The sequence below is a fragment of the Colossoma macropomum genome, unplaced genomic scaffold, assembly GCF_904425465.1.
Source record: "Colossoma macropomum unplaced genomic scaffold, Colossoma_macropomum, whole genome shotgun sequence".
Taxonomy (NCBI): Eukaryota; Metazoa; Chordata; class Actinopteri; order Characiformes; family Serrasalmidae; genus Colossoma; species Colossoma macropomum.
In genome coordinates, this window is record NW_023494791.1 from 2,708,951 (window position 1) to 2,732,949 (window position 23,999).

A 23,999-nucleotide genomic window follows, 5' to 3' on the forward strand; every position below is an offset into this window, starting at 1 on the left:
CGGCTGCACCCTCCTCATCTTACCCCCCAATTTTTTACCAATAATAATTACAAGAATATAAATATTACAAAACGTTTTCTACCATTTAATCCAACCATCACTTTTAAGCTATGGTCAGAGCAAATTTAATAAACCGACAGTATTAAAGAAAAGTAGAGATCCAACTTCCATAAAAGATTTTGTGGCCCCCCTAGCAACCCCCCAAACCTACCCCCCCCCCAGTTTGAGAACTGCTGAACAGCATGTTGTTTATTATGATAATAATAAAATATCCTCTAGTTTGTGGAGTAGATGTAGGGGTAGGCGAAATGGCAGAAACTATAATATAATAATAATTCAGTACATATGTTTATAATTTTGCTGAAGACTTATTTGTTCTGACATCTTATCAAACGACAAACCAAAGACCAGTAGTTTAAAAATACAGTAAAAACTATGTAAACAACAGTTCTTATTTGATATTTCACACGCTGCACTGAAGTAAATCCAGTCAAACAGGATTGATTTTGCTCTCTTTGCCATGAAACGTGCAGTTAGTGATCTAGAAGTAATAGCGAAATCCACGGTAAGCGTTCATATTGCGTTGGATTGTCAAACAATTTATGACAATAGTGATAGATATTGTCATGTTGCCCAGCCCTAAGTAGATATTGGTGTCTTTCAGTTCTATACGTTTGCACGGGACTCTGTAAGCATGGATTACATTAAACTGGTGAAGCGAATAGGTGTCATTGTAGGCTTTAATTAGGGGTTCAGGATCAATGAAGAGAAAGAAGAAAACCCAGAAGCGAAAGGATAAACACTGAATGTTTTCTACAACTGCACTGCTTATGGCTCACTTCTTCTTCTTGGGTAACTGCATGCTTGAAGAAACATTCTGTGGGTGCAAGTGAGCAGTTTTAATACGTTACGTTAGTTTGGTTTAAAAACAAAGTGTTTTTCTGGGTGCTCTGTCTTTCCCATAGGGCCTCTGTTGGGTTATTGTGCTGTGGTGTTTTTTTTTTCATCTCACACTCTCGCTTGTTTCTTCTCTCCCACCTCTCTTCCTCTTTTCCATCACAACCCGTCACCCCCCCCCCTTCTTTTTCACTCATCCCTTCCGCCCCCCCTCTTTTCTTTTCTTCCTCCACCTCCCCTTCGCTCCGCAGAGCCTCCAACAAAATACGAAATCTCTAAGCCCACCGTGTGCTCTGTGCACCCGGGGGACCTGCTGCGGCTCAGCTGCCCGCTGCCCGAGGCGGCTGCCATCGTGTGGACCAAAGATGGCTCGTCGCTGGGCCCAGACAACCGCACGCTCATAGAGCGGGACTGGCTGCAGATCCGCGACGCTACGCCGCGGGATTCGGGCCTGTACACGTGCAGCGCCGCTGGCACCAAACGTGGCGACACGCTCTGCTTCATTGTGAACGTCACAGGTGAGATGCGGCCCGGAGGAGCTGGCGAGGATGGTGCTGGTCTGTCTTTTGGTACCTTAAATTGTGAAATCATGAAATCAAAGATTGGGAGAAAGACCACGCCTGAAACGCCTCCCTCCTAACTAACCTCCATCGACAGCTTTCATTTCCCTCCACCGTCGCCTTCCCGTTCCTCCCGATTTCTCTCAGTCCTTCAGCAAAGGGAGGCTCTAGTCTTCTGGTGTACATCAGAAGCCACCAGCCCAAGTTCTCAAGAGTTGCTCCTCATACTGGTCGCCAAGTTTCTTTCAAAACGGCGACGGCAATTTTTTGTAGCTTTCATTCGATTGCAAGTCCCTCCTCCTTAGTACCATTCCAGCATCAGGAATTTGAACGTTGATGGAGTTTGTTGTTGACTCTGCTGCATCGTTGGAGCTTTGTAGTACTGAGAGAACTGGGTGTTTTTTGTTTTATCCTGTTTTTTTTTAAAAAGCAGCAGTGCTAATGTTAGCATTAGCATGGGTCCATGTTGCTGTTTGTCAGCTTTGGCTCTGTTTCAATTTCTGAAACTTTTCTTTAGCTAGTTCGCCCCTTTCCTTTCCCCGTTAGGACAAAAACCTCCAATGTGAAATTTAAAGACCGTGCATGCTTTGTTTTTAATCACTAGCAGCTTCCTAGCTTTCTCCCCTGCTGAAAAAACAGCACAGAACGGCAAACATTTCTTGCTGGTTTATGCTGGTCTAGTGCTGGTTCTGGTTTAGCCAGTCACCCCACCACAGTCGTGCTGGTTGACCAGTATACCAGCATAAAAACACAACATATCGCTGCTGTCGGAACAAAACCTCGTATCTCCATTTTTGACGTTTTTCAGTTTTTGACATAATTTGAACATGTCTGTTGCTCTTCACATTGTTTGTAAATTTCATGATGAATGGACTAAAAGAAATGGCGCAAAATGACTTTAAAAAAGTCTGGTTCCATTGACTTACATTAAAAGTAAAGGGTGTTTTTCCCTTCCCTTGTAAAGTTACCATTTTGGAGATACAAGGTTTTCTTCCGACAGCAGCGATATGCTGGTTTTGGCTGTGCTGGTTTTTTTAGCAGAGTCAGTAGCTAACGGCACCTAATATCAGCACTTTTGTCCAAGTATTTCCGATAAACACTGAGTAATAAGCAGTATTTCACTCATGAACCTAAACGTGAGGTGTGTGCTGCTGGAACTACCACTGCTGAGGAACAACAGCTAACAGCTTGTATTCCATTTTTACTGACCTCACCACATAAAATTGGGTTAGCCATGGTACATAGTACAATTTTAGTACATGGTACCTGCTCATTGCTGAGAGACCAGAGCTCATCCAGAGTTTTTGGATCACTGTTTCTTAAAGCACAACTACATATCAATGTTTTAGCTCACTGAAGCAAGAAAAACATACTTGAAATATCATCAGGCATTTACTGCATGGCAGCAGTCTAAATTTTGTCGCTGTCATGCCAGAAACTCATATCTCTAAAATGGTGACTTTATAGTGGAAGGAAAGACATTCTTAATTTTGAGTGTAAGTTAATGGTACAAGTTCTGAAAATTGTGGATCATTTCTTTTGCTTTGTTCAACATTTACAAAATTAAACTGACAAAAATAAAATGACAACAATGGAGATATAAGGTTTTTGTCCTGACAGTGACTATTGGTGACTAGTGATCATCTGCTCAGAAAAGCCAGTGGCCGGTGCCAGCAGGTCGATAATAGGTGCCGTTCCGCTAGCTAGAAGCTCTCATGGTAACTGTTAGTTTCTCTAATGACTCCTTCTTGGGTAGCAGTAGCAGTAGCAGTAGTAGTAGTAGTGGATGATTTGTTGGGGCGTGAACATCAAAGGAAGGTTACAGTGTTCCCGGTGCTTTCTGCAGATGCCATCTCCTCCGGCGACGATGAGGACGACGCGGAGCGGTCAGACGATGTCGGGGCAGACGGCGATCAGATGCGTGAGTATCCGAGAACCAGCGCAACTCTCGATGGCCTTTGGAGTGCCTGTTTGAAAACACAAGACTGCTCATTGTATTTCACTTGTCCTCAGAATATCTACCAACACCAGAGTCAGGCTGCTCGTTCCTCGCAGAGGACGACAGTGGGATATGTCCTTCGTTAATAGTCACACTTACGAGGTGGAGTGGTTCTTTCCGGCTTCCAGGCCTTTATTTTTTCGCCTTGTCTTTGAAGCGCATCTCTGGTTATTTTCAGCGATGTAGTTTGTGTGGTCAGCCTCAAAGCCAGGGTCTGGTGATAGAGGAGCATGGCTGCGGGAGTTGCTTGTCACCGAGCTCTTTGGGCTCGTAGTACTGCTCTGTGGAACTTCAGCGCAGACACATTCCTTGCATTCTTCTGCACTCTCTTCTCTTTTTCTAGCGCTCCCTCTCTCTCTCTCTCTCTCTCTCTCTCTCTCTCTCTCTCTTTCTCTCTTGCTCCGTCTAAGGTAGCTGGCCCATGAGGAGCTCGTCAGCCGGCTTCATCCATTATGGAAACCACCCATCTGGTCTGTGTTATTTACCTGAAGGGGGATGTGTTTTGAATCGGGCTTGGCTGAAAGCGTGGGGAAGGGAAGAGAGGCAGAGTGGTCTCTTTCATGGGACCTCTAGAAGGGGAAAGAAAGCGAAATGCTTTCACATCTTGTTAAAATTCTTCTCGTGCATCAGGCCCTCGCAATTTTGTGCGCGGTTTGAAATGCATCAGACGTTAATCTGAGGCGGGGGGTTGGGGGGGGGGTACTGATGTGCTCTAGCCCTTTACTCAGAACAAGCTGTTTTAAAAACAAAGCAAAATCTGTTCTGGTGATCCTGGCAAGTTTGGCGTTTTCCATCTATTCAAAACTGGCTATTAAAAAAAACAAGAGGGGTGGAAAGAGGAGGAGCGAAGCTTTAAGCTTTTTAACTAGCAAGCTCTGGTTTGGATCAGGACCAGTACTTGTCTGTGTGTGCTGCGGAGTTCTGGCCTTTGGCCGAGGATGGAGGTGGGGTGGGGGTTTGGGCGAAGCGGGGGTTGGCGGTGTTTAGCATTATGCTTGGGGCGGTTTTAGGCTCAGTGGGTTGGATCTGTGCCTAGCTGAACCACTAAGAACTCTTTGATATTACTTTGCAGAGAGGGCCTCAGCAACACCAGTCTGAAAAACAGCACCCCCCCACCCCCCCCACTTCACCAATATGTTTCATTTTGTCCTCTTTCAGCTGGGATATATTGGAGTAGACAACCCCGGGCTTCTTTGCAGCCTTTGTGGATGTCTGTTTTTGAGGTTCCTCGGAGCTGCGTTTTCTCTTCTGATTAAAAAGTAATTTTTCAGACTGTTCTGAAACGCAGCTAATTGCAGTTTTTGTCCAGCAGTTTCAGTATGACAGCACCTCTTGGGCGCTATCATAAAATTTCACAGTGTACAGTATTAGAGCGTTGTATTGTTGCTGAAACATCTTGATAAAATGATGAAAGACTGCAATCTTAAGACTATTATTTGTTACATATCGCTGCTGTCTGAACAGAACCTTGTATCTCCGAAAAGGTAACTTTACAGGTAAGGAAAAGAGTTCTTAATTTTTTAATGGAAGCAAATTATGTCAAAATAAAAAGTGACAAAAAATGGAGATGCAAGGTTTTGTCCTGACAGCAACGATATGAAAAGGGGATGCATCATATAAGGTTGATTAAGATGTTTCTGCCAATTAATCTGCTCTTTTGCAGTAATAATTAGATTTTTCAATGCTGTTGTTGCATTTGTTTGATATATAAAGCTGAAAGTTGATAAATTTTATTTGTATTTATACATTTTTGAAAAAGAAATAACATGTATAGGAATATGTCATATTTTATAGTTACTCTGATTAAACAAAACAATAACAAGCTCTTGAGTGAGCTCACGGAAAAATCACAGTGCATCCAGCAATGAAGGAAGCCTAATGCATCTTTTACACTGTGATAGGAAACATGGTAGCACACAGAACGGTCAGATTCTACATGACGATCTGTTCCCCTGTGGTCTCTGTGGAAATGTACGTGCCGTAAATCCTCCTGCATCAGATTTAAGCAAGTTTAAGAGACCATCAACAATTTCTCAGGATGTATTGCCAGCGAGACTTTTGCTTCAATAAGGTTAAAAGGTCTGTCTGGAAGCTACAGTGCTGGGTCAGTGGGTGGGCACTCACTCTTACTCTGGGATTTAGGAGGTCATTTGCTTTGAAGTCTGGCACGTCCGGACGGAGGGCATGGGAACGCGGCCCCACCGCCCTTCCGGTCCGAGGGTCATCCTCCTTGTCCTCTACCACCGTGCAGAGGCAAACCGTTAGAAAGACTTGAGGAGCCAGGTTGATGGAAAGATACCAGGTGTCCTGTTGGTCTGTCAGGTCGGGGAGGTCAAAGGGAGAGAATGAGAGAATGAAAGAAAGAGAGAGTCCTGCAGAGATGACCAGACCCACAGGAAAGAGATAAAGAATGTGATTAAGTGTGGAGAGGAGGAAAACGCCATCAGAGAGTGAATGGAGACCGCAGAATGGGCTAAGACTAAATGGCATTCCATCAGGCTGAAAGGAAGACCTCTGTTTACATGTGTGGTATCAAGTTATGCTATAACTTTGTGGTTGGCACGCTAGAAAGCTTCCTGTTGACATCCATATATGGAGAAATGTGGCAGCAGGGATCATTCCAGATGGGGAAGCATAATTGAACGTCCCAGTGTTAAACTGGGAACTTGTTATTTAGTATGATTATTTAGTGTGTTTAGGCTCCCTGACTCACAAACATCTCTACGCTCTGAATATCCGTCTGTTATCAGCTATGTGATAAGTAGGGTTGAGTATCTAAATTCAGTCTTCATGATGCTACAGAGTGGAGGCGATGATCGTTATCATGATAAATTATGTCGTAATATGTTTTTCTGTGGTCAGTACTTAAAGAGCACTGAGTAACCACATGTTTATTACGAAGGGAACAAAATTAGGCCTGTTTAATTGGATTCTAGTGCAGTTTGTAAAACATTAAATAAAAATCTTTGTCGTTGTAGACTTATTATTATAGTCATTTTTAATATGTTGTTCCAACATATTAAATCTCAGAAAACCAAAATATCAAGATGCATATCGCTGCTGTCGGAAGAAAACCTCGTATCTCCATTTTTGTTCTTTTTTAGGTTTTGACATAATTTGAAAATGCCCGTTGCCACCTACATTGTATGTAAATTTCATGAAGAATGGACCAAAAGAAACGGCCCAAAATGACTTGAAAAGATTTCTGGTTCCATTGACTTACATTAAAAGTAAAGTATGTTTTTTCCTTCTCCTGTAAAGTTACCAATTTGGAGATATGAGGTTTTGTTCCGACAGCAGCGATATGCTGATTGTCTAAATTGTTCTGTGATCGTGTTATTAACGTCAGAATTCCTTGGAGTCTGTAATCTGTTGTGGTCAGTAAATATATCCACTTCCAGCACCTCATACTCATTTCTGGTTTAAGCCACGTCCACTTACTGTTAGTAATTTAAAGAAATGATTTGGCAAAGAATCTTTTCCACTTACCCCAAAATGCAGCTGATTCGATTTGTGGAGTCTAAATTTTGCCAGAGTGGTGAGGCTAACATTGCTAACAAAGACTAGAACCCAGTAGTCACCCAAATAGCCTGCAAAAAAAATATATCGACATAGTTGTTCAGCTCACTCGGACTGCATCCAGGACATTGTTTTCATTGTTTTTCTTCAGATCATAGTTAGACTTATCTGTCATCAGCAAGTCAACTTTAATGAATACCTGGATGCAGTTTTGGGCTTTTTGGGTGACTATTGAATTCTAGTGTTAGCAACGTTAGCTCGACTTCTAATCCAAAGAAGCAAAACTTGGACTTCAAACAAGTCTCAGCCAGTCTGATCTGGGATAAGTGGAAAAGTAGGTAAAGGTATTTTTCGCCAAACCATTCTTTTAAAGGAAAAGCATTATTCAGGAATTGGTGTCAAAATAAAGGTATCAGTATTGCTATTGATACTGAGATTTTTTAACAATACCCAGCCCTAATGATGTGTGCTTTTGTTTCTTTAGAGCCACACGATCCTCCCTGTGGTTATTTCGTAACAATGAGTAAAGTGAATCTAGTATTTTGGAAGCAGTTGAGAGTGCAGTGTTAGTTTATTAGCTGGAGATGAAAATAAGCTTCGTTCTAATCTCGTGTTTCAAGTGCTGATGGGGTCCCGGAAAGGAATTCGGACACAGATTTTCATCAAAACCACACGGCCTTCCTTCTCCCTTCTGCTCCCTCGTTAGTCCCAGCTAGCCTCTCATTTCTTTGACCGAAGTGCCATCCTCCGAACAGCAGCGAGACTCTTAATGAGATAAAGGCGAGACATCGAGCTTGATAAAAAGAAATTGAATGTGATGGTCCAGTTTTTCTTGGCAGGCGTCTCTTCTTTCACCCCCTCCCACATGGGTTTGAAGGTTTTTTTTTCCTTCCTCCTTCGTTCCTCATGCACGGCGGAAAGCAGATATGTTTTTATTTAAGTCGTTCGGTGTGAATTGCAGGGTTACGTTAGCCAGACCGGCCTTGCTGTTAAGCTTCTCTGGGAGTGCGAATAACGGTTTTGATTTGCCTCTTCGGTCGTACCTTCCTGCCCCCCCCCTTCCTTCCACACTATGTCTCGTGGTCTTTTCTTGTTCCTTTTCTTTCCAGTGTGTGCTTCTGCTGGGCTTTAAGGAGGAAAACAAAATGGAGCTCTTGGTGTTCTTGGTTCTCTCTCTTTTTTTTTTTATTTCATTTGTGTGCTGGCTCGTGCGTTGCTCGGTGGTCCTGCTAAGTGTTGTGCTGAGATTTAGGGAAGCAAAAATAAGCCTACACTCTGATATGTTTCAAGGTAAAGTGTCAACACATAATATATAAAGTTATTTGCATGTTTTTGAGTGTTAAAAGACACAATTGCACGCAAATGTTTGATGCTGGTAAAGGTTTTACTGAAATTTTCACTTATGTACAAGCTGAGCTCAAGACTCGAAAAAGTACTGTATTATATATATAACACATCGTCAGGAGCACAGCAAAGAGGCTTCCTCACTGCACACGCTCTACCGAGGTTAGCCATAATTATGAGTTATTTTATAAACAAAGATGTAGGATGAGAGAAATATACTGTATTAAAGGTCCGGAGAGCTACAGTTCAAAAAGATAAGGTTAAGATTTCCACTGAATTGATTGTAATGATGTGATCTAAAAAAAACTACAACGAAAAAACAGTAGTCTTAGCCATGGTATTTGAACTGGACACTACATACACATCATTTTCAGCGAGCAGTGCCAGATAATGACTAATTCTTCCTCCCTGCAGGGATGCCGCGCTGGACCATGCTGGACAAGATGGAGAAGAAGCTGCACGCTGTCCCAGCGGCCAACACTGTGAAGTTTCGCTGTGCAGCAGCAGGGAATCCCACGCCTAAAATGCACTGGCTGAAAAACGGCAGACCGTTCCGACAGGAGGACCGGATGGGCGGTTATAAGGTAAGAGTGAAGCTCTTGGGAGTATGGGAACTGATATGGGAGTTGATAATGGAATTGGTATGGGAGTTAATGTGAGAGTTGATATGGGGTTTGATATGGGAGTTGATATTGGAATTGGTATGGGAATTGAAATGGGGGTTGATATGGGAGTTGATTTGGAAATTGATATGGGGGTTGATATGGGAATTAATATAGGTATTGATATGGGAATCAATATAGGACTTGATATGGGAGTTGATATGGGAATTGATTTTGGGGGTTGACATATGAATCAATATGGGAATTGATATGGGAGGTGATATGGGGGTTGATATATGAATTGATATAGGAATTGATATGGAAGTTGATATGGGAATTGATATTGGGGTTGATATATGAATCAATATAAGAATTGATATGGGAGTTGATATGGGAATTGATGCCAACATTTGGTGTCCACATACATATCAGCCCATGTAGGTTTCGATACATGCATGTGTAAATTGGGATTAGATCCATCTGGATTAGCTTTACATACCCACATAAAAAAGATTGTTCTTCAAAGGTTCTTTAGTGAAGAAAATTGTTCTATATAGAACCATGAACACTCAAAGAACCCTTTGCATGATTAAAGGGTTGTTTGCATCGTAAAATGGTTCTTCAGATTGATGGAGAATATGCTGTAGATGGTTTTATAAGAAACCTTTTTGAAAAGGGTTCTATATAGCACTAAAATGGGTTCTTCTACTGTTACAAACTTGACATTGAAACAATAGAAAAACGCTTTTGGGTGCTATATAGAACCCTTTTCAAACAGCATATTCTACATCAATCTGAAGAACACTTTCACGATGCAAAGAACCTTTTGCTCATGTAAAGGGCTCTTTGAGAGCTCATGGCTCTATGTAGAACCATTGTCTTTACTAAATAACCTGTGAAGAACCATCATTTTTAAGAATGTAGAAATTTAATATTAATTTCTATAGTGAATGGCAGAAAGACTTAAAGAGCAAGAGCTTTAATACTAATTAAAAAGCTGGGAAATTCAGCCTAATCACACTGAGCTGGTGAACTGCCAGTAGACGAGTTTGACCAACTAGAAGCAACCAAACACCTGTGTGTTGTGACATCACAACCACAACTAACTGGCAGTCTGGCAACCTTTGTTCAGTGTTTAATCTTTAAGCCAGAAAAAATGGACTTGGCTAGAATACCAGGCTTGGGGCTTAATTTATAAAAAATAATAATAATTATATAATCTCAAAAATCATTCGTCCCTACTACGCAATAAAATATGCTGGTATTTTATCGCTGTTACGCAGCATCACCTAAACATTGTACTCTTCAGGAGTACAAAAATACCAGTTTAAAATATTGGCCAAACTGCCTGATGTTGATATTTTTTTAAACAAATATCTACAAATAAATATATATTTCTGATATTATCATGCATCATTAATATTATATAGGTATCGGGAACATGAGATGTGAAATGTGAATAATGCTAAATCAGTTTATTCCAGCAAGAGCATGTTTTGATAACAACATCGGAACATCTGAATTCTCTGAATGTGGCCGAGTTAAAGTTACAGGCTTTAACAAACAATTAGTGAAAAACAGTGTTCTGGTGAAAGACCCCGAGTTGACCCTGTGGTTAAAGTTTAATAGATGACTGGACTCGGCCACTGCACCTCTCCCTGTGCCCGTTTACGCTTCCTGGACTGAGCGTTCTGCTGAATCAAACTCTAAAATCACAGAGAACTGCATCATATTTAAATACAGGTACCCGGAACAACATTAGCATTAACTAAGCAGCTTGATGTCTGAAAGGGAGTTTATATAAATTTAGAATTTTATATTGTATTTTTTAATATATTCATCCGAGTTGTAGTACATCAGCCTATCATTTTGGCCGTTGATTCATTTTCTTGAGCAAAGTTTGACGTATTTTAGAAAGTTTGAATTTAAATGAGAAATTAACTTTTTACAATGAAGTCTTTTGTCACATAGAAGATATTTTCCATTTTTCTTCCTTTTTTCATGATTGAAACATGTTAGACTGGTACCATTTTACAATAAAACTACCCTTATAAACGCTTTCCCTGATAAATGGTTTAAAATTAGCTGATTAATTGTCATTAATAAGGTCATAAACACCATGAAAATCATTAATAAGCAGTTATAACATTGACTTAAATATGAATATCTGATGAAACTGTCAGATTTTAATGCTGGCTGATGAAGAAGTCAGTGTTGCTGCTTATATTTAAATGTTGTAGCTGCTTTTGTGTGATTAAAATAATATTTATAACTCAATTATTAACTGATAACTAATTTTAAACTACTCATAAACGCTTTACAAAGGTAGTCTTGTTGTATAGTGGCACCGTTAGACTTTATTTATCATTGTTCTTCGAAATACTTGAGGCTAAGAGTCATGGAAAAGCTGAATTCCTTAATAATGTTTTATTTCTCTTTAACATGGCTTTGATGTTCCTTTGCCTAAATACCTCCTACATGACAAGCTCTGTTTTGATTGGATGTTCAGTGTAGCCTTATTTTTTTGGCCAGGCGGAGGGCATTCTGCTGCAGTTTCAAAACACTTCGTCCACTTTACAGAACAAAAGTCTTGTATTTGGTAAATGTCGCTCACTGAAAATGCCTGCTTTATCTTTTTAATAATAATGTCTCTGTTTTCTCTGCAATTTGATGCTTGAGATCAGTGTATAACAATTATTAAGACCCTGAGAAAGTGAGAAAGAGAGACGCAGTGAGGGATGCAGGTTGGATTTAGAGCATGGCCTACAGTCACGAGAGTTGCATTCCTAGGGTGGGGGCGAGAGCACGCTCGCTCGTGCTCCGAGCTGTCTGTCGGCACGTCTGTATTGCTTTTCCCATGATGCTCTGGCTGGAAAGCTCACCTCACAGGCAGGCGCTGAGAGAAGGCCTGCTCATCTGTCTGTTTCTGCGCCCTTCGCTCCTCCCGTTTCCCTTACGTCTTCTGCTGTAATGTCTGCCCCACTAGCTACGAAACTACTGCCCTGTAGTTTCACAGACAGAGGGTACAGATATTCGGCACGATTTAAAGAAATGTGGAACAGTTATATAAAGAATCTACACCGATCAGGCATAACACTATGACCACCTCCTTGTTTCTGTGCTCATTGTCCATTTTATCAGCTCCACTTACTATATAGGTGCACTTTGTAGTTCTACAGTTACAGACTGTAGTCCATCTGTTTCTCTGATACTTTGTTAGCCCCCTTTTACCCTGTTCTTCAGTGGTCAGGACTCCTGTGGACCCTCACAGAGCAGGTACTGTTTGGGTGGTGGATCATTCTCAGCACTGCAGTAACACTGACGTGGTGGTGGTGTGTTAGTGTGTGTTGTGCTGGTCTGAGTGGATCAGACACAGCAGTGCTGCTGGAGTTTTTCAACACTGTGTCCACTCACTGTCCACTCTATTCGACACTCCTATCTTGTCGGTCCACCTTGTACGATAGCTCGATGATAGCTCATCTGCTGCTGCACAGTTTGTGTCGGTCATCCTCTAGTCCTTCATCAGTGGTCACAGGACGCTGCCCACAGGACGCTGTTGGCTGGATATTTTTGGTTGGTGGACTATTCTCAGTCCAGCAGTGACACCGAGGTGTTGAAAAACTCCAGCAGCACTGCTGTGTCTGATCCACTTGCACCAGCGCAACACACAATAACACACCACCACCATGTCAGCATTACTGCAGTGCTGAGAATGATTCCCTCTAAAAGTTCCCTCTCCCATTTTATTGCATGGAATGGTTAAGAATATGTTGCTTGTTGTCTGAGATGTGGTTTGAAAAGGTTTTGGAATCTGAAAATCTCTCATTTCTAGTAATTGAATAACGCAGAAACATTGTAAAAAAAATTGGTATCTTGGCAAGCTAAACTGTCTTAAATCTAGTTGATATGTCTAATATTCCTCATGGTGATATTATTGTCAGCTTATAATAAGATTAACTTCTTTCTAGATGTTTTTTTACTTCTATTGAGTAATTGTATTAACTAAAGTTATCTCACTATATTGGCAAGGAAAAAACATAATAATTATATAATAAAAATTTTACTCTATTAAATAATTTATAAAATCTTACAATATTTGTACAACTATCTTAAAATGAGAAATGTTAGATATTTAGACTAGATTTAAGAAGATTTTTCTTGTTAAGATATAATGTTTTTGCAGTGAAGGTTGAATACTGAGTTGTTGTTCTCATGCAGGTCCGACTCCAGCACTGGACCCTGATCATGGAGAGCGTGGTTCCCTCTGATAAAGGCAACTACACCTGCATAGTGGAGAACACATACGGCTCCATCAACCACACCTACACTCTGGACGTAGTCGGTGAGTATGTGCATGCGTGTGTGCGTGTTTTCTGTTCCTCTTTCCCACAGGTTTATTATGCAGGTGCAGAGGGCAGGGGTGGGAGCGTGGGTCGGACAGGTGCAGGTTGGCTGCAGGGCTCCTGAGGGAATGCTGTTACATGGTGCCAGCTTTTGAATGGAGGAACTTAGCTGAATGAAGGCTCTGAAGGGGACAGGTGTATGTGAAAGAAAGAACTGGTGGGATAAATAAAACTCTCCCTGATGATTTAAGAGGGGTTATGAAGGGCTCCCTGACAGTTGAACAGGCAGGGATGCACCGATCAGACTTTTTGCTTTTCTCTGCCGATACCGATTCTAATATCCGAACTCATTACGATATTTTTTTTCTTTAACTTCAAATCTGTATATCTCATATAATGTGCTGTCACAAATGAAGAGTTCATTCTAAAACACGATCTGTCTATCCGAAGAAATTTGCGCTTAAAGTGATTTTTAAAATGATGCACACACATTCAGTTGTCTTCTTCTCATTTATTTATTATAGAGCAGTCTGACTGATCACTGTGGACAACCTAACTATGGCCTCATTGTCTCAAAATCACCTGACATGTTTAATTTGTGTAGCCTAAATGAAATTCATAAAAAATCTGTCTGAAATAATTATTTACTGACAAAGCTAGTGCAAAGCACAAGTGAATTAGAAAAGCTCTCCTTCACAGGGCTTTTATTTTATTCTATTATATTGTTAAAAGGGGCTTTTTTGATATACAGCAGTGCTACAAACACACTACACACTTCACATTTGAAAGGTTTCATCTTAAACAAAGCTTTGCCTGTAATACGATTGCTCATATTTATTAGCTGTGCAGCATTGACTCATTTACATTAATAACAACACAATGTGTTTGAGCGAGTTTTATCGATCACATGTGGCTGATACCCGATTCGCTTAATAAGGTCAGTGTTGGTGTGGATACCGATCAATATTGAACGATTAATTGGTTTTGTATCTGAATCACAATTTGAACGAGTGCAATTTTCAGTTCAATTGCAGTTTTAAATGTATTCTACACACTTAAAAAGATGTTTTTCAAAGGTTCTTTAGAAATAAATTGGTTCTATGTAGAACCATTAAAACACAAAGAACCCTTTGCATGATAAAAGGGTTCTTTGCATCATGAAAGCATTCTTCAGATGGAGAATATGCTGTAGTTGGTTCTATAAAGCACCTTTTGGAAAAAGGTTCTATATAGCATCAAAAAGAGTTCTTCTATTGTGACAAGATGACATTGTAACCATAGTAGAACCCTTTTTGGTGCTGTATCTATACCATCTATAGCATATTCAACATCAATCTGAAGAACCTTTATTAAATGCAAAAGGTTCTTTGAGTGTTCATGTTTGTTTATAGAACTATTTTCTTTACTAAAGAACCCATGAAGGACCATCTTTTTCATAAGTTTTGGAAGTTTTAATTGGGGAAATTTAACGTAATTTAACTTGGGGTTGCGAACTGTTGGCATTCAAGCCTCAAGTGGGGAAAAATGGAAGTGCTTGTTTTAGGTAAAAAAGGCCCAGAGCTGGAGTTTATAGGAGATAGTCGCATTTAAATCACATTTGCAGCACTGGTGAGAAAAATCGCAGTTATTTTCTCAGAATTCGGGGATAAAGTCATCAGCTGGGGGTGGCCAAGTGAGATCATGCGAACTGCTCCTCAGTAGCTTTAATTTGTAGTTAGCAATATTAGCAGTACTTATTGAAGTCCAGAAACAACAACCCAGAACCCGGTGACTCATGGTCAGCCAGCGTAAGCATACAAAGACCTAACATTAAACAAAGTCCTTGAAAATGTAGAGTACGCTGGAGGTCTGGACTGAGTGCCTCCAGTGACCTGCAGAGCACTTTTACAGGGCAGTATCCGTGGCAGTGCTGTGGACTGGAAGTCTAAGGTTGAGACACATAAATGCTCCCTATTCAGGCCCCCTGCTCTGGGATAAGTAAAAGCAGCCTTTCAAATTGCATCTCTGCTGTTTTACTGCGCAACAGTAAAGCCTGTTTGTGACCGACCCCAGCACAGAGAGAGAGAGAGAGAGATGTGGGGGGGGCAGAGAGGGGCTGAGGAAGGCTCTGTGCTTTTTGTCTTTACTCTCCGACCAACCAGAAGAGTCTGTGAAAGGAGCTGAGGGTCTGAAAAGAGACCACAACAAGTTCAAATTAACTCTTGGTGCATATCAGAGTTTGTTGAGCACTGAAAGACATTTGAATCCTGGTCGAAAAAAGACTTAACCGTGCATCAGGAATGAAGGAGAAAATGTAGAAAGAAAGCAAATAAGAGCCTGTTTGGTGGAATTTGAGTCCTACTGACCCTCTAGACAGTGATGTAAGAGCAAGCGGCGCTGCCCTGAACTGGCTGACACATCAAAGCCGGACTGGGTCCAAAGTGCTGGAGCTCTGCAGAGCCCGTTAGGCGAGCCTAATTATTCCTGTTTATAGTGGCCTTTTGCCAAATCTGACCCCGCAAAGTTTTATGGTAGGTGATATCCAGTAAGCAGTCCCACCTTCTGCATGTGTATTCCCCCCTACGTATGCAAAAGGCTCCCCTGGTCAAGTTACATGTTTTGCTGATTTTCTAAGTGCGCGTCGTCCACAGCGAACACACTTCTGCACGTTTTAATACACAATTAGTGTTTATTTACTGAATTTAACATATTGGGGATAAAAATAAAACATAAAATGTGGCCTATGCGAAAGTTATGGCACATTATACATTTCATGTTTTTTTGTTTTCCAGTATATTAATCTGAGCAAATGGGTCTGTGCCCTGTAGAGGGTGTGTTTTACTTAGAATTTTGTATACGACTGTATGTCCACATCTGAGTCACTTCTGCCTTTAAAGCAATAGTTCAGTTTCCAATTTTGTGACTGTATAATGTACAGTTATCCATTGCAAGCGTTCAGAACTACATTGCTTAGTTAAAAACAGTAGCGAGAGCCTTAAAGTCTGAGTATTTTGTGCTTTTGTTTATTTTTGTAGATAACTTTGCAGGCTTTGCATTGCTGATCGCCTGCAGAGTAAATCTGTGTAAATAAGATTTTCTCACCAGATTATTAGTTTAAGTTAACTGGGAGTTTAACAGTTTATTGGTTAACCTCTGTGCCTAGCTGTGCGACTACGGCAGTGCCAACTTTGGTGCCATTTACTTTGCCCACCCGGCTTCCCCCCCACTCTCTCTCTCTCACAACAGTGACGCCGACCCATTCTAACCCTGCCCGAGCCCTTCGTGCCAAGTCAGTGGGTTACCCAGAGTTCAGCGGTCTCGCTTGGGGACGCTGGACTAGGCTGTAAATGCTTGGCTAATGACATAATTGATAGATTGCGATCCGCGGGCGACGCGGGTGAACGGCCGACGGACCAAACGACCCGGTGACGACTCGACAGCTCTTTTTGTTGAGCTTCGAGGACGTCTGGCTCGAAGCGGCCAGGTTTTTTAGGGTGACAGATTGTTTCTGAGAGTGTTTGGATCAGGGCACCAGAGAGGCTTGATAGGATAAATTGTAGCGTATTGTTTGCTGCCAAATTTTGGCAAATGGAATGTCTTCCGTTGCACGACAGTTTTGAATGAGAATAGTTTATCAGGGCAAGGCAAGTTTGTATAACACGCAGCGGCAGATCAAAGCGCTTTACACAAACACAGAAAAATAAAAGCAGTAAAAAAATAATAAATAATACTGCTTATGACATCCTGAGACCTAGCACATCAGAAAGGCTTTTGCAAAGATAGTTACAAAAACATAAATAAGTACATAAGTAAAATAAAAACAGAAGAGAATTTAAAACAAAGGTAAAGTGCAGTAAGAATAGAGTAAAAACATGAAAAGGGAATTAAAACAAAGGTAAAATGCAGTAAGAATAGAGTAAAAACATAAAAAGGGAATTAAAACAAAGGTAAAATGCAGTAAGAATAGAGTAAAAACATCAAAAGGGAATTAAAACAAAGGTAAAGTGCAGGAAGAATAGAGTAAAAACATAAAAAGGGAATTAAAACAAAGGTAAAGTGAAGTAAGAATAGAGTAAAAACAAAAACGGAATTAAAACAAAGGTAAAGTGCAGTAAGAATAGAGTAAAAACATGAAAACGGAATTAAAACAAAGGTAAAATGCAGTAAGAATAGAGTAAAAACATAAGAAGGGAATTAAAACAAAGGTAAAATGCAGTAAGAATAGAGTAAAAACATAGAAAGGGAATTAAAACAAAGGTAAAATGCAGTAAGAATAGAGTAAAAACATAAAAACAGAATTAAAACAAAGGTAAAATGCAGTAAGAATAGAGTAAAAACATAAAAAGGGAATTAAAACAAAGGTAAAATGCAGTAAGTATCAGTGTGTTTGTGTAAAATGCCAAGGGGATCCAGTCCAACACAGTAGTTGGCAGGTGAGCATAAGAAACAGCATCTTTAACCAACATGTTATAAATGAAGAGAACTTTTTGTTAAACTTGTCAGTGAACAGAGAAGTGATGGAGGTTTTTAAGCCACTCAGAACCCAAAACTCAGCTAAACTCAGCTTTATCTTCCGGTGCAGTTTGAATAACTTTCCCACAGCTCTTAATATGGCCGCTAGCTAGAAATCCAGAGCAATAGAAAGCTTCTGGATTTGGAGTTTAGGCCAATAGTCTCTATAGTGTCGCCTCTAATCTCACATTAATAGCAGTAGCAAACTGTGCCTCAACACAAGCTCCGAGTCCGGTGTGCACACCTGTCAGCTGTGTGCTACTGATGAAAAGCTAATATTTGGCTCGATAAACAAATGTTTGTTTCCCTACAGCAGTGCGTGGCTTCTTGAAAGTAGTAAACATGCTGGTTATTCGAGTAACTTTTCCATTTTTAAAAATTTTTCTCCCAGTTTTCTCCCCAATTTAGTCGTATCCAGTTCCACCCACTAGGTAGGACTCCTCCAATCACACGATACCACCAGCGGTAGGAGGGCAAAGGCTAGCACAGGCCTCCTCCGAGTCCTGTAAAGCTCCACCGCAACTGCCGCTGAGTGATGGGGGGAGAGGGGGGCTATCCTACCCACCCAAAGAGTGAGGCCAACTTTGTTCTCTTAGACTCCTGGCCACGGACGGCTGTATCGGCTTTTCCATGTTCGAATATTTTAAGTATTGACTTTATAGATTATTAGCAAATATTTGTTACCCCACTGTTGACGTGGCTCTGCTGGTACACGAGGAAGTGAGTTTTGAAATTGAAGCCAGTGCTCAGTGAGGAAGAACGGTGGGTTGAAAATTAGCGATATTACCTGCCTGCGTTCATTTAAAGGGCCTATATCCTATGTCCTACACTATCATTGTACATTTTTTCTCCTGAGGTTCACTTATAACATCTGTGTGGGTTTATGTACTAAAAACAGTCGTTCTAATTTTGTAAATGACCTTTGTTCTTATTGGCTGCCCCGGTTCAAAAAGCAGCCCAGGCTACCCTGACTTCAGATTAGGCGGAAGTGTGTAAATGTGTTGGTTTTTGTGACATCACAAAAACAGTGAATTCCAAACAGGCTGTTTTTACAGCTTAGTTTTCGTACCTAGACTGTATGTGATGTTTTGGAACTTTAACAGTGTTTTCACATTTTATTTAAACCAAAAAATTAAGAAAGTTTGGTTTTCCATGATATGGGCCCTTTAAATGTCACAGTACTGATGTATGTCATGGTAAAAATATGGGACTGCGCAGGAGGTGTTTCCCTTTTGCCATATATTTAGTGTTTTTTTTTGTTTTTTTTTACATTTGTCCGTATGAATTGGGGAGTGAATTATATGTTTTGAAACTTGGAGTGTTTTACTCATTTTATTAAAAGAACGTGAAGAAAATTTGGTTTTCCGTGATATGGGCCCTTTAAATGTCACGGTATTGATGTATGTCATGGTAAAAAGTATGGGACTGCACAGGAGGTGTTTCCTTTTTTTTACATTTGTCCATAGGTATTGGGAGTGAATTGAATGTTTGTGTTTGTGTTTTACACGTTTTATAAAAAAAATCATGAAGAAAATTTGATTTTTCATGATATGGGCCCTTTAAAAGTCAGGTTTCGGCTATGGGACCACGTGGAAGGTGATTTCTTTGTGCTAGATGTTTAGTGTTTTTTCAGATTGTGTGTAGTTTTTGAAATCCCAGTTTGCTGGATATACATTTTACATGTTGTTTTGACGTCCTTTGGTTTCGTCTCTATCAGCAGGCCTCAGCAGACCTCTCGTGCTCAGCCTGGCTGTCTGTGTCCGTGCGGTGTGGGTGGTTGTCTTTTGGTGAACTCCCAGTGTTCTGCCTGACTGCACGTTGGACACTCGGTGCTTTAGAGAGAGAAACAGCTCCCCTCCCCGTTTCTCTCTCCGTCTAGTTTCTTACTCGTGTCCATTTTGTTCTGTATCGGTTGGTCTTTATGTTCCTTACCCCTTAAACTCAGCCTTTTGCACAGCTAGGTGAAAGTCCTCCCCCTAAAATTCATGTTTTTTTTTTTTTGAAGCACATTTCCATTTTCAGCGCCTAGGGTGGAGTATCAAATTCCATACTTGCACACTGGCTCAAACCAAACAAAAGAGTTTCTCTAGTTATTTTCTTTCCTCTTTACAGTCAGAGATGTAATTAGTGCATGCGAGAGACTGTGCGTCAGCATTTGTGGGCCAGAGAAGGAAAGATTTGTGAGAAAAGATGGATATATGAATGAAGAATGGAGGAAGGAGACAGTAAAAACTCTGAGAAAGCACCAGCTATATTTCTGTCTCCACTTGAGCAGATACACAAACGTACAGGCCACAGAACGGACACTTTTGTCGGCCGTGTAAACAGATCCTGTGAAGAGAAAGCTCACACAGGCGGGAGAGTGCAGAACACCAACAGATGAGGAGAAAATTTGTACTGGGCCCCCCACTTTCCTTTTTTCCCTCTTTTTTTTCCCACTCATTCTCTGTTTTCCCTCATCTTTCTTTTCACTCCCCATCTGTTGAGCACCCTTTAGTCTTTGCCTTCTCTGACCACCCCATCCCCCTCTTTTCTCTCCTCTGTTCTCTCTCCTTTTCTGCACCCTTTCATTGTACCTTTTCTTTAGTCTCCACTGGTTCCCCACAATGCTCAATCCCATTACCCCCTCAACGCACACGCCATCAGGAACCCTCCACCATCTCCACAGTGACCGTGTTGAGCTGCCTGGTTCTTCTGGCAAAACGTACTTTGAAAATTAGAAGGAAGCTTGTTTTACCAACCATGTCGGCTAACTAAAACTTTCTAGGACATTTTGGACATCACACAATCGTATCTCTTTTCAGAGTTCAAAATGCAGTGGGCATTTGCTTTAGTCAGGCTGCAACAAGAGATTATTCATATAATTAGTGAATCTATTGACTATGTTTCTGATTAATCCACTAATAATAATACTAACAATAATAATATTTTTTATTCTTATTGCACTTTTCATGTTGGTGGCAGCTCAAAATGCTTTACAGACAGATGATAAAGCTTAGCAGTAATACAAGAAATTATAAGTATTCATTTAGAATCATAGACGAAAATAACAGATCAAATTAAAAGATAAACACGAAGAGATGTAGAGTTTTGATTAAACGCTAAGTTAACTAGATACGTTTTTAGGTGCTTCTTAAAATGATGGTTAAAAAAATGTAAAAAATGAAATATATGTAAAAAAAAACAATATATATATTGTTTATTTAATATATTAAATATATATAAGTGTAAAAAAAACTTATATTTCCCCGTTCGAAGTTGTTGCCAAATCAAAAGTATGATTGAATACAACAAATTATAGAGCTTGTAATTATTTACTGTCATGCCCAGGCAGTTGCTAAAATAAATTAAAAATAACTTCATATTACTTATGATTCATTCATCATTTATTGGTTACTTTTATTTGTCCTATAGGAGGTTTTGCCTCTAGCATTCGTTGAATGATCTATCCATTTCCATTTTTTGACAATATTTGTGTGGTTCTGAGTGGGACGTCTTAAATATCTGGGCAACATCTGATACATGATTGGCTAAAGGTTTCTGCATTAAACACCCTTATGTTTAGCTAGTATGAAGGACTGGCATGTGATTTTACGGCTATTTTACAGATCTTCTTCCAATGCACCCAACTGCTTTGTTCCGAAAGCATCCTAAAACATATTTAAGATTCATGCACTATATTTATCCTTTGTAGGGCGACTGGAACTTTAACATTTCATTACTGAACTGCTTCTGCTGTGTGGCATCAGTTTTACTACATTTAGCATCACTGAAATGTTCCTTTTATCCTCAAGACGTTCTGTTTTCAAACAAGCAGCCTAACATTGCATTTACTGAGCTGACGTAGGCTATGTAGGGATTTTTAACAGCCTATTCTGACTTCATTACAGCCAAACTGGAACTCATGCTTTAGTTTTGTTTCATTTTATTTGTGCATCGTCATCTGGTTGCTGTGAAAGCGACTGCATTTAAACTCCAGCTCAGAACATTGCTGTGACTTCCATGTAGCTGCTACACGACGAGCCCAAAAACACCAACATTGCAGCACTGCTGTGTTTTTTTTTCCTTTTCCTCCTCGGGCGCAGGTTTTTGTTTTGCCCTTATCGTCAGAGATAAGCTCCCAGCCTCTTTTGTTTTGTGTGAAGAATCTTAACAGTAGGCCCGATAGCAGTGCAGGAGCGGTGCCAGGAGGTGCTCGGAGTAGTGGAACATTCACACGTACTCAGACTCACTTCCTGCAGGTGTGCCGTGTAACTAGCCTACATTCTGAATTGATCGGTGTTTAAATGAATAGGAGCGCTGATATGTGATAGGAGTTGAGATGCAGTTAAGGCAGTGGTGAAGTTACATACGGTGTGATCGTTCATATTATGTTCATAAGGCCTTTTTTGCCTTGTGGGACCCTTAAGTTACTAATGCACTGTAGAAAATGGGGTCTTGGCGAGTGAAATCATCTGAAACCCAGTCAATTTTGAGATTGTTGTAAGAATGCTGTAAGATTAACTTATTTCTAGCACATTTCTTAAAAAAAGCTACATTTTCTGCCAATACAGTGAGATAATTTCCATTTTAATACTCTTAGAACATCCTTACAGCTGTCTGTAAATTAGATTTAAGACGATTCACTTGCCAAGATGTGGATTTTTGCAGACTGATCCAACGATGCTTCTCTTATTTTGTGTTTCCATCAGAGCGCTCACCTCATCGGCCCATCCTCCAGGCCGGCCTCCCGGCCAACGCCACTGCACATGTAGGGGAGGATGCTCGCTTTGTCTGTAAGGTCTACAGTGATGCCCAACCTCACATCCAGTGGCTGCATCATATCACCAAGAACGGCAGTCGCTACGGTCCTGATGGGCATCCCTATGTTCGCGTGCTGAAGGTAAGCGCTGTTTATTGTAGTTATGAACCATTGTTTTTGACTAAGAGCATTGTGATTGGATGCGTATATCTGATGCGTGACTTATCAAAGGTATTCAAACAAAGTGGATTTTCGTACTGATTCATTTTTTTGCCGAGTTGGTGGCGGGAACCTCGTCTTCTTTTCCCTGTATTCGCTTTTGTTATTAAACATGAAGGATAATGCTAACAGGCTGCCGTATGTGTTTTTTCGCCCCTGTGCCGCCACTACGTCGGGCTGTCGTGACGCCCTGTAGCGCTCGGGCATAAACAGCACAGACGTGGAGGTGCTCACACTCCACAACGTCTCTCTGGACGACGCTGGTGAATACACGTGCCAAGTCTCCAATTACCTTGGGCAGGTCAACCAGTCAGGTTGGCTGACTGTCCTACCAGGTAAAAAGAATAGTGAATTTTGACCCTTGACGACCTCCTTTTCTGGTGTTTTGGGTTGATGGTCTTTTTTTTTGCGTCTCGTCGTGGTGCGTGGTGATCCTGGGACTTCTGGTGAAGCGTTGTGGTGTGGTTTTGCTTTTTGTTTTCCCACTCTGATATTCTCGGGGTGGTAGGAAGCCATGGAAACAAGATCCTCTTCTCTCTGTGCCATCTTTTCCTCAGTTTCGGTTCCATTGATATTTTTCTTTTCCGTTCTTCACCTAAATGTCCAAGGTTCTCATCCTCTTCCTTTCCTGTTCCTTCCTCACCGACAGAAGCCGTTGGCTTGTTTTCCATGGCTCCATGGTGTCTGCATGTTCTGCGAAGGTCTGGTGGGCTCACCCTAGTGGGTGTGGAGGCACCCTATTTATTTTTGGGGCGTCTTCTTCCAACCCTTGCTTTATCTTCGCCACGAGATTCCCCTTTTTGTGGTGTGTCCTTTTGGTATTGTCCTCTCGTGAAGGGTTCATCTACCATCTGTGGAATGCGTAGATGAGGTTTACAGCAGGAACCATTTCCCAGATCGGCTCTCCTCTTGGTATTTTGGGTCTCACTGGTTTCTTTCCTTCTCTTCTCTGCTCTTTTCTCCATCTCTCCACCGTCTGCTCTCTTTTTTGTTGACCTCCTCGCTCCTCATTTCCCTTCCTCTCCTTGGTCTCTTCTCTGGTTCTTCCTGCCTCTTTCCTCTCCCTATCTCAGACGGCAGGTGTAAACACCACGGACAAAGAGATTGAGGTCCTCTACCTGCCCAACGTCACTTTCGAGGACGCGGGTGAATATACGTGCTTGGCGGGTAACTCTATTGGGATCTCCTATCACTCTGCTTGGTTGACGGTTCTTCCAGGTATTAAGTCCTCTACTTCTGCAGCTCCATTTGTTCCGCCTCACATTGTTGCAGTGTTCATGTCAG

The 23,999-nt window shown here is 41.0% G+C and overlaps 1 protein-coding gene across 9 annotated transcripts in view; it reads left to right on the top strand.

Annotated features, from left to right (window-relative positions):
• The window catches only part of fgfr2 (fibroblast growth factor receptor 2), an 81,098-nt gene that overhangs the window by 19,631 nt on the left and 37,468 nt on the right, over positions 1-23,999 (top strand). For 4 of the 9 annotated variants that reach the window (XM_036573650.1, XM_036573649.1, XM_036573652.1 and 1 more), the window contains exons 3-8: positions 1,149-1,415; positions 3,304-3,378; positions 8,734-8,903; positions 13,140-13,263; positions 22,447-22,637; positions 23,789-23,933. In XM_036573650.1, coding sequence (XP_036429543.1) covers positions 1,149-1,415; positions 3,304-3,378; positions 8,734-8,903; positions 13,140-13,263; positions 22,447-22,637; positions 23,789-23,933 — 972 coding nt within the window. Of the gene's footprint in view, positions 1-1,148; positions 1,416-3,303; positions 3,379-8,733; positions 8,904-13,139; positions 13,264-22,446; positions 22,638-22,911; positions 23,051-23,788; positions 23,934-23,999 lie in introns of all 9 variants that reach the window. The other 5 variants (XM_036573651.1, XM_036573654.1, XM_036573653.1 and 2 more) reach the window with 3 other exon arrangements.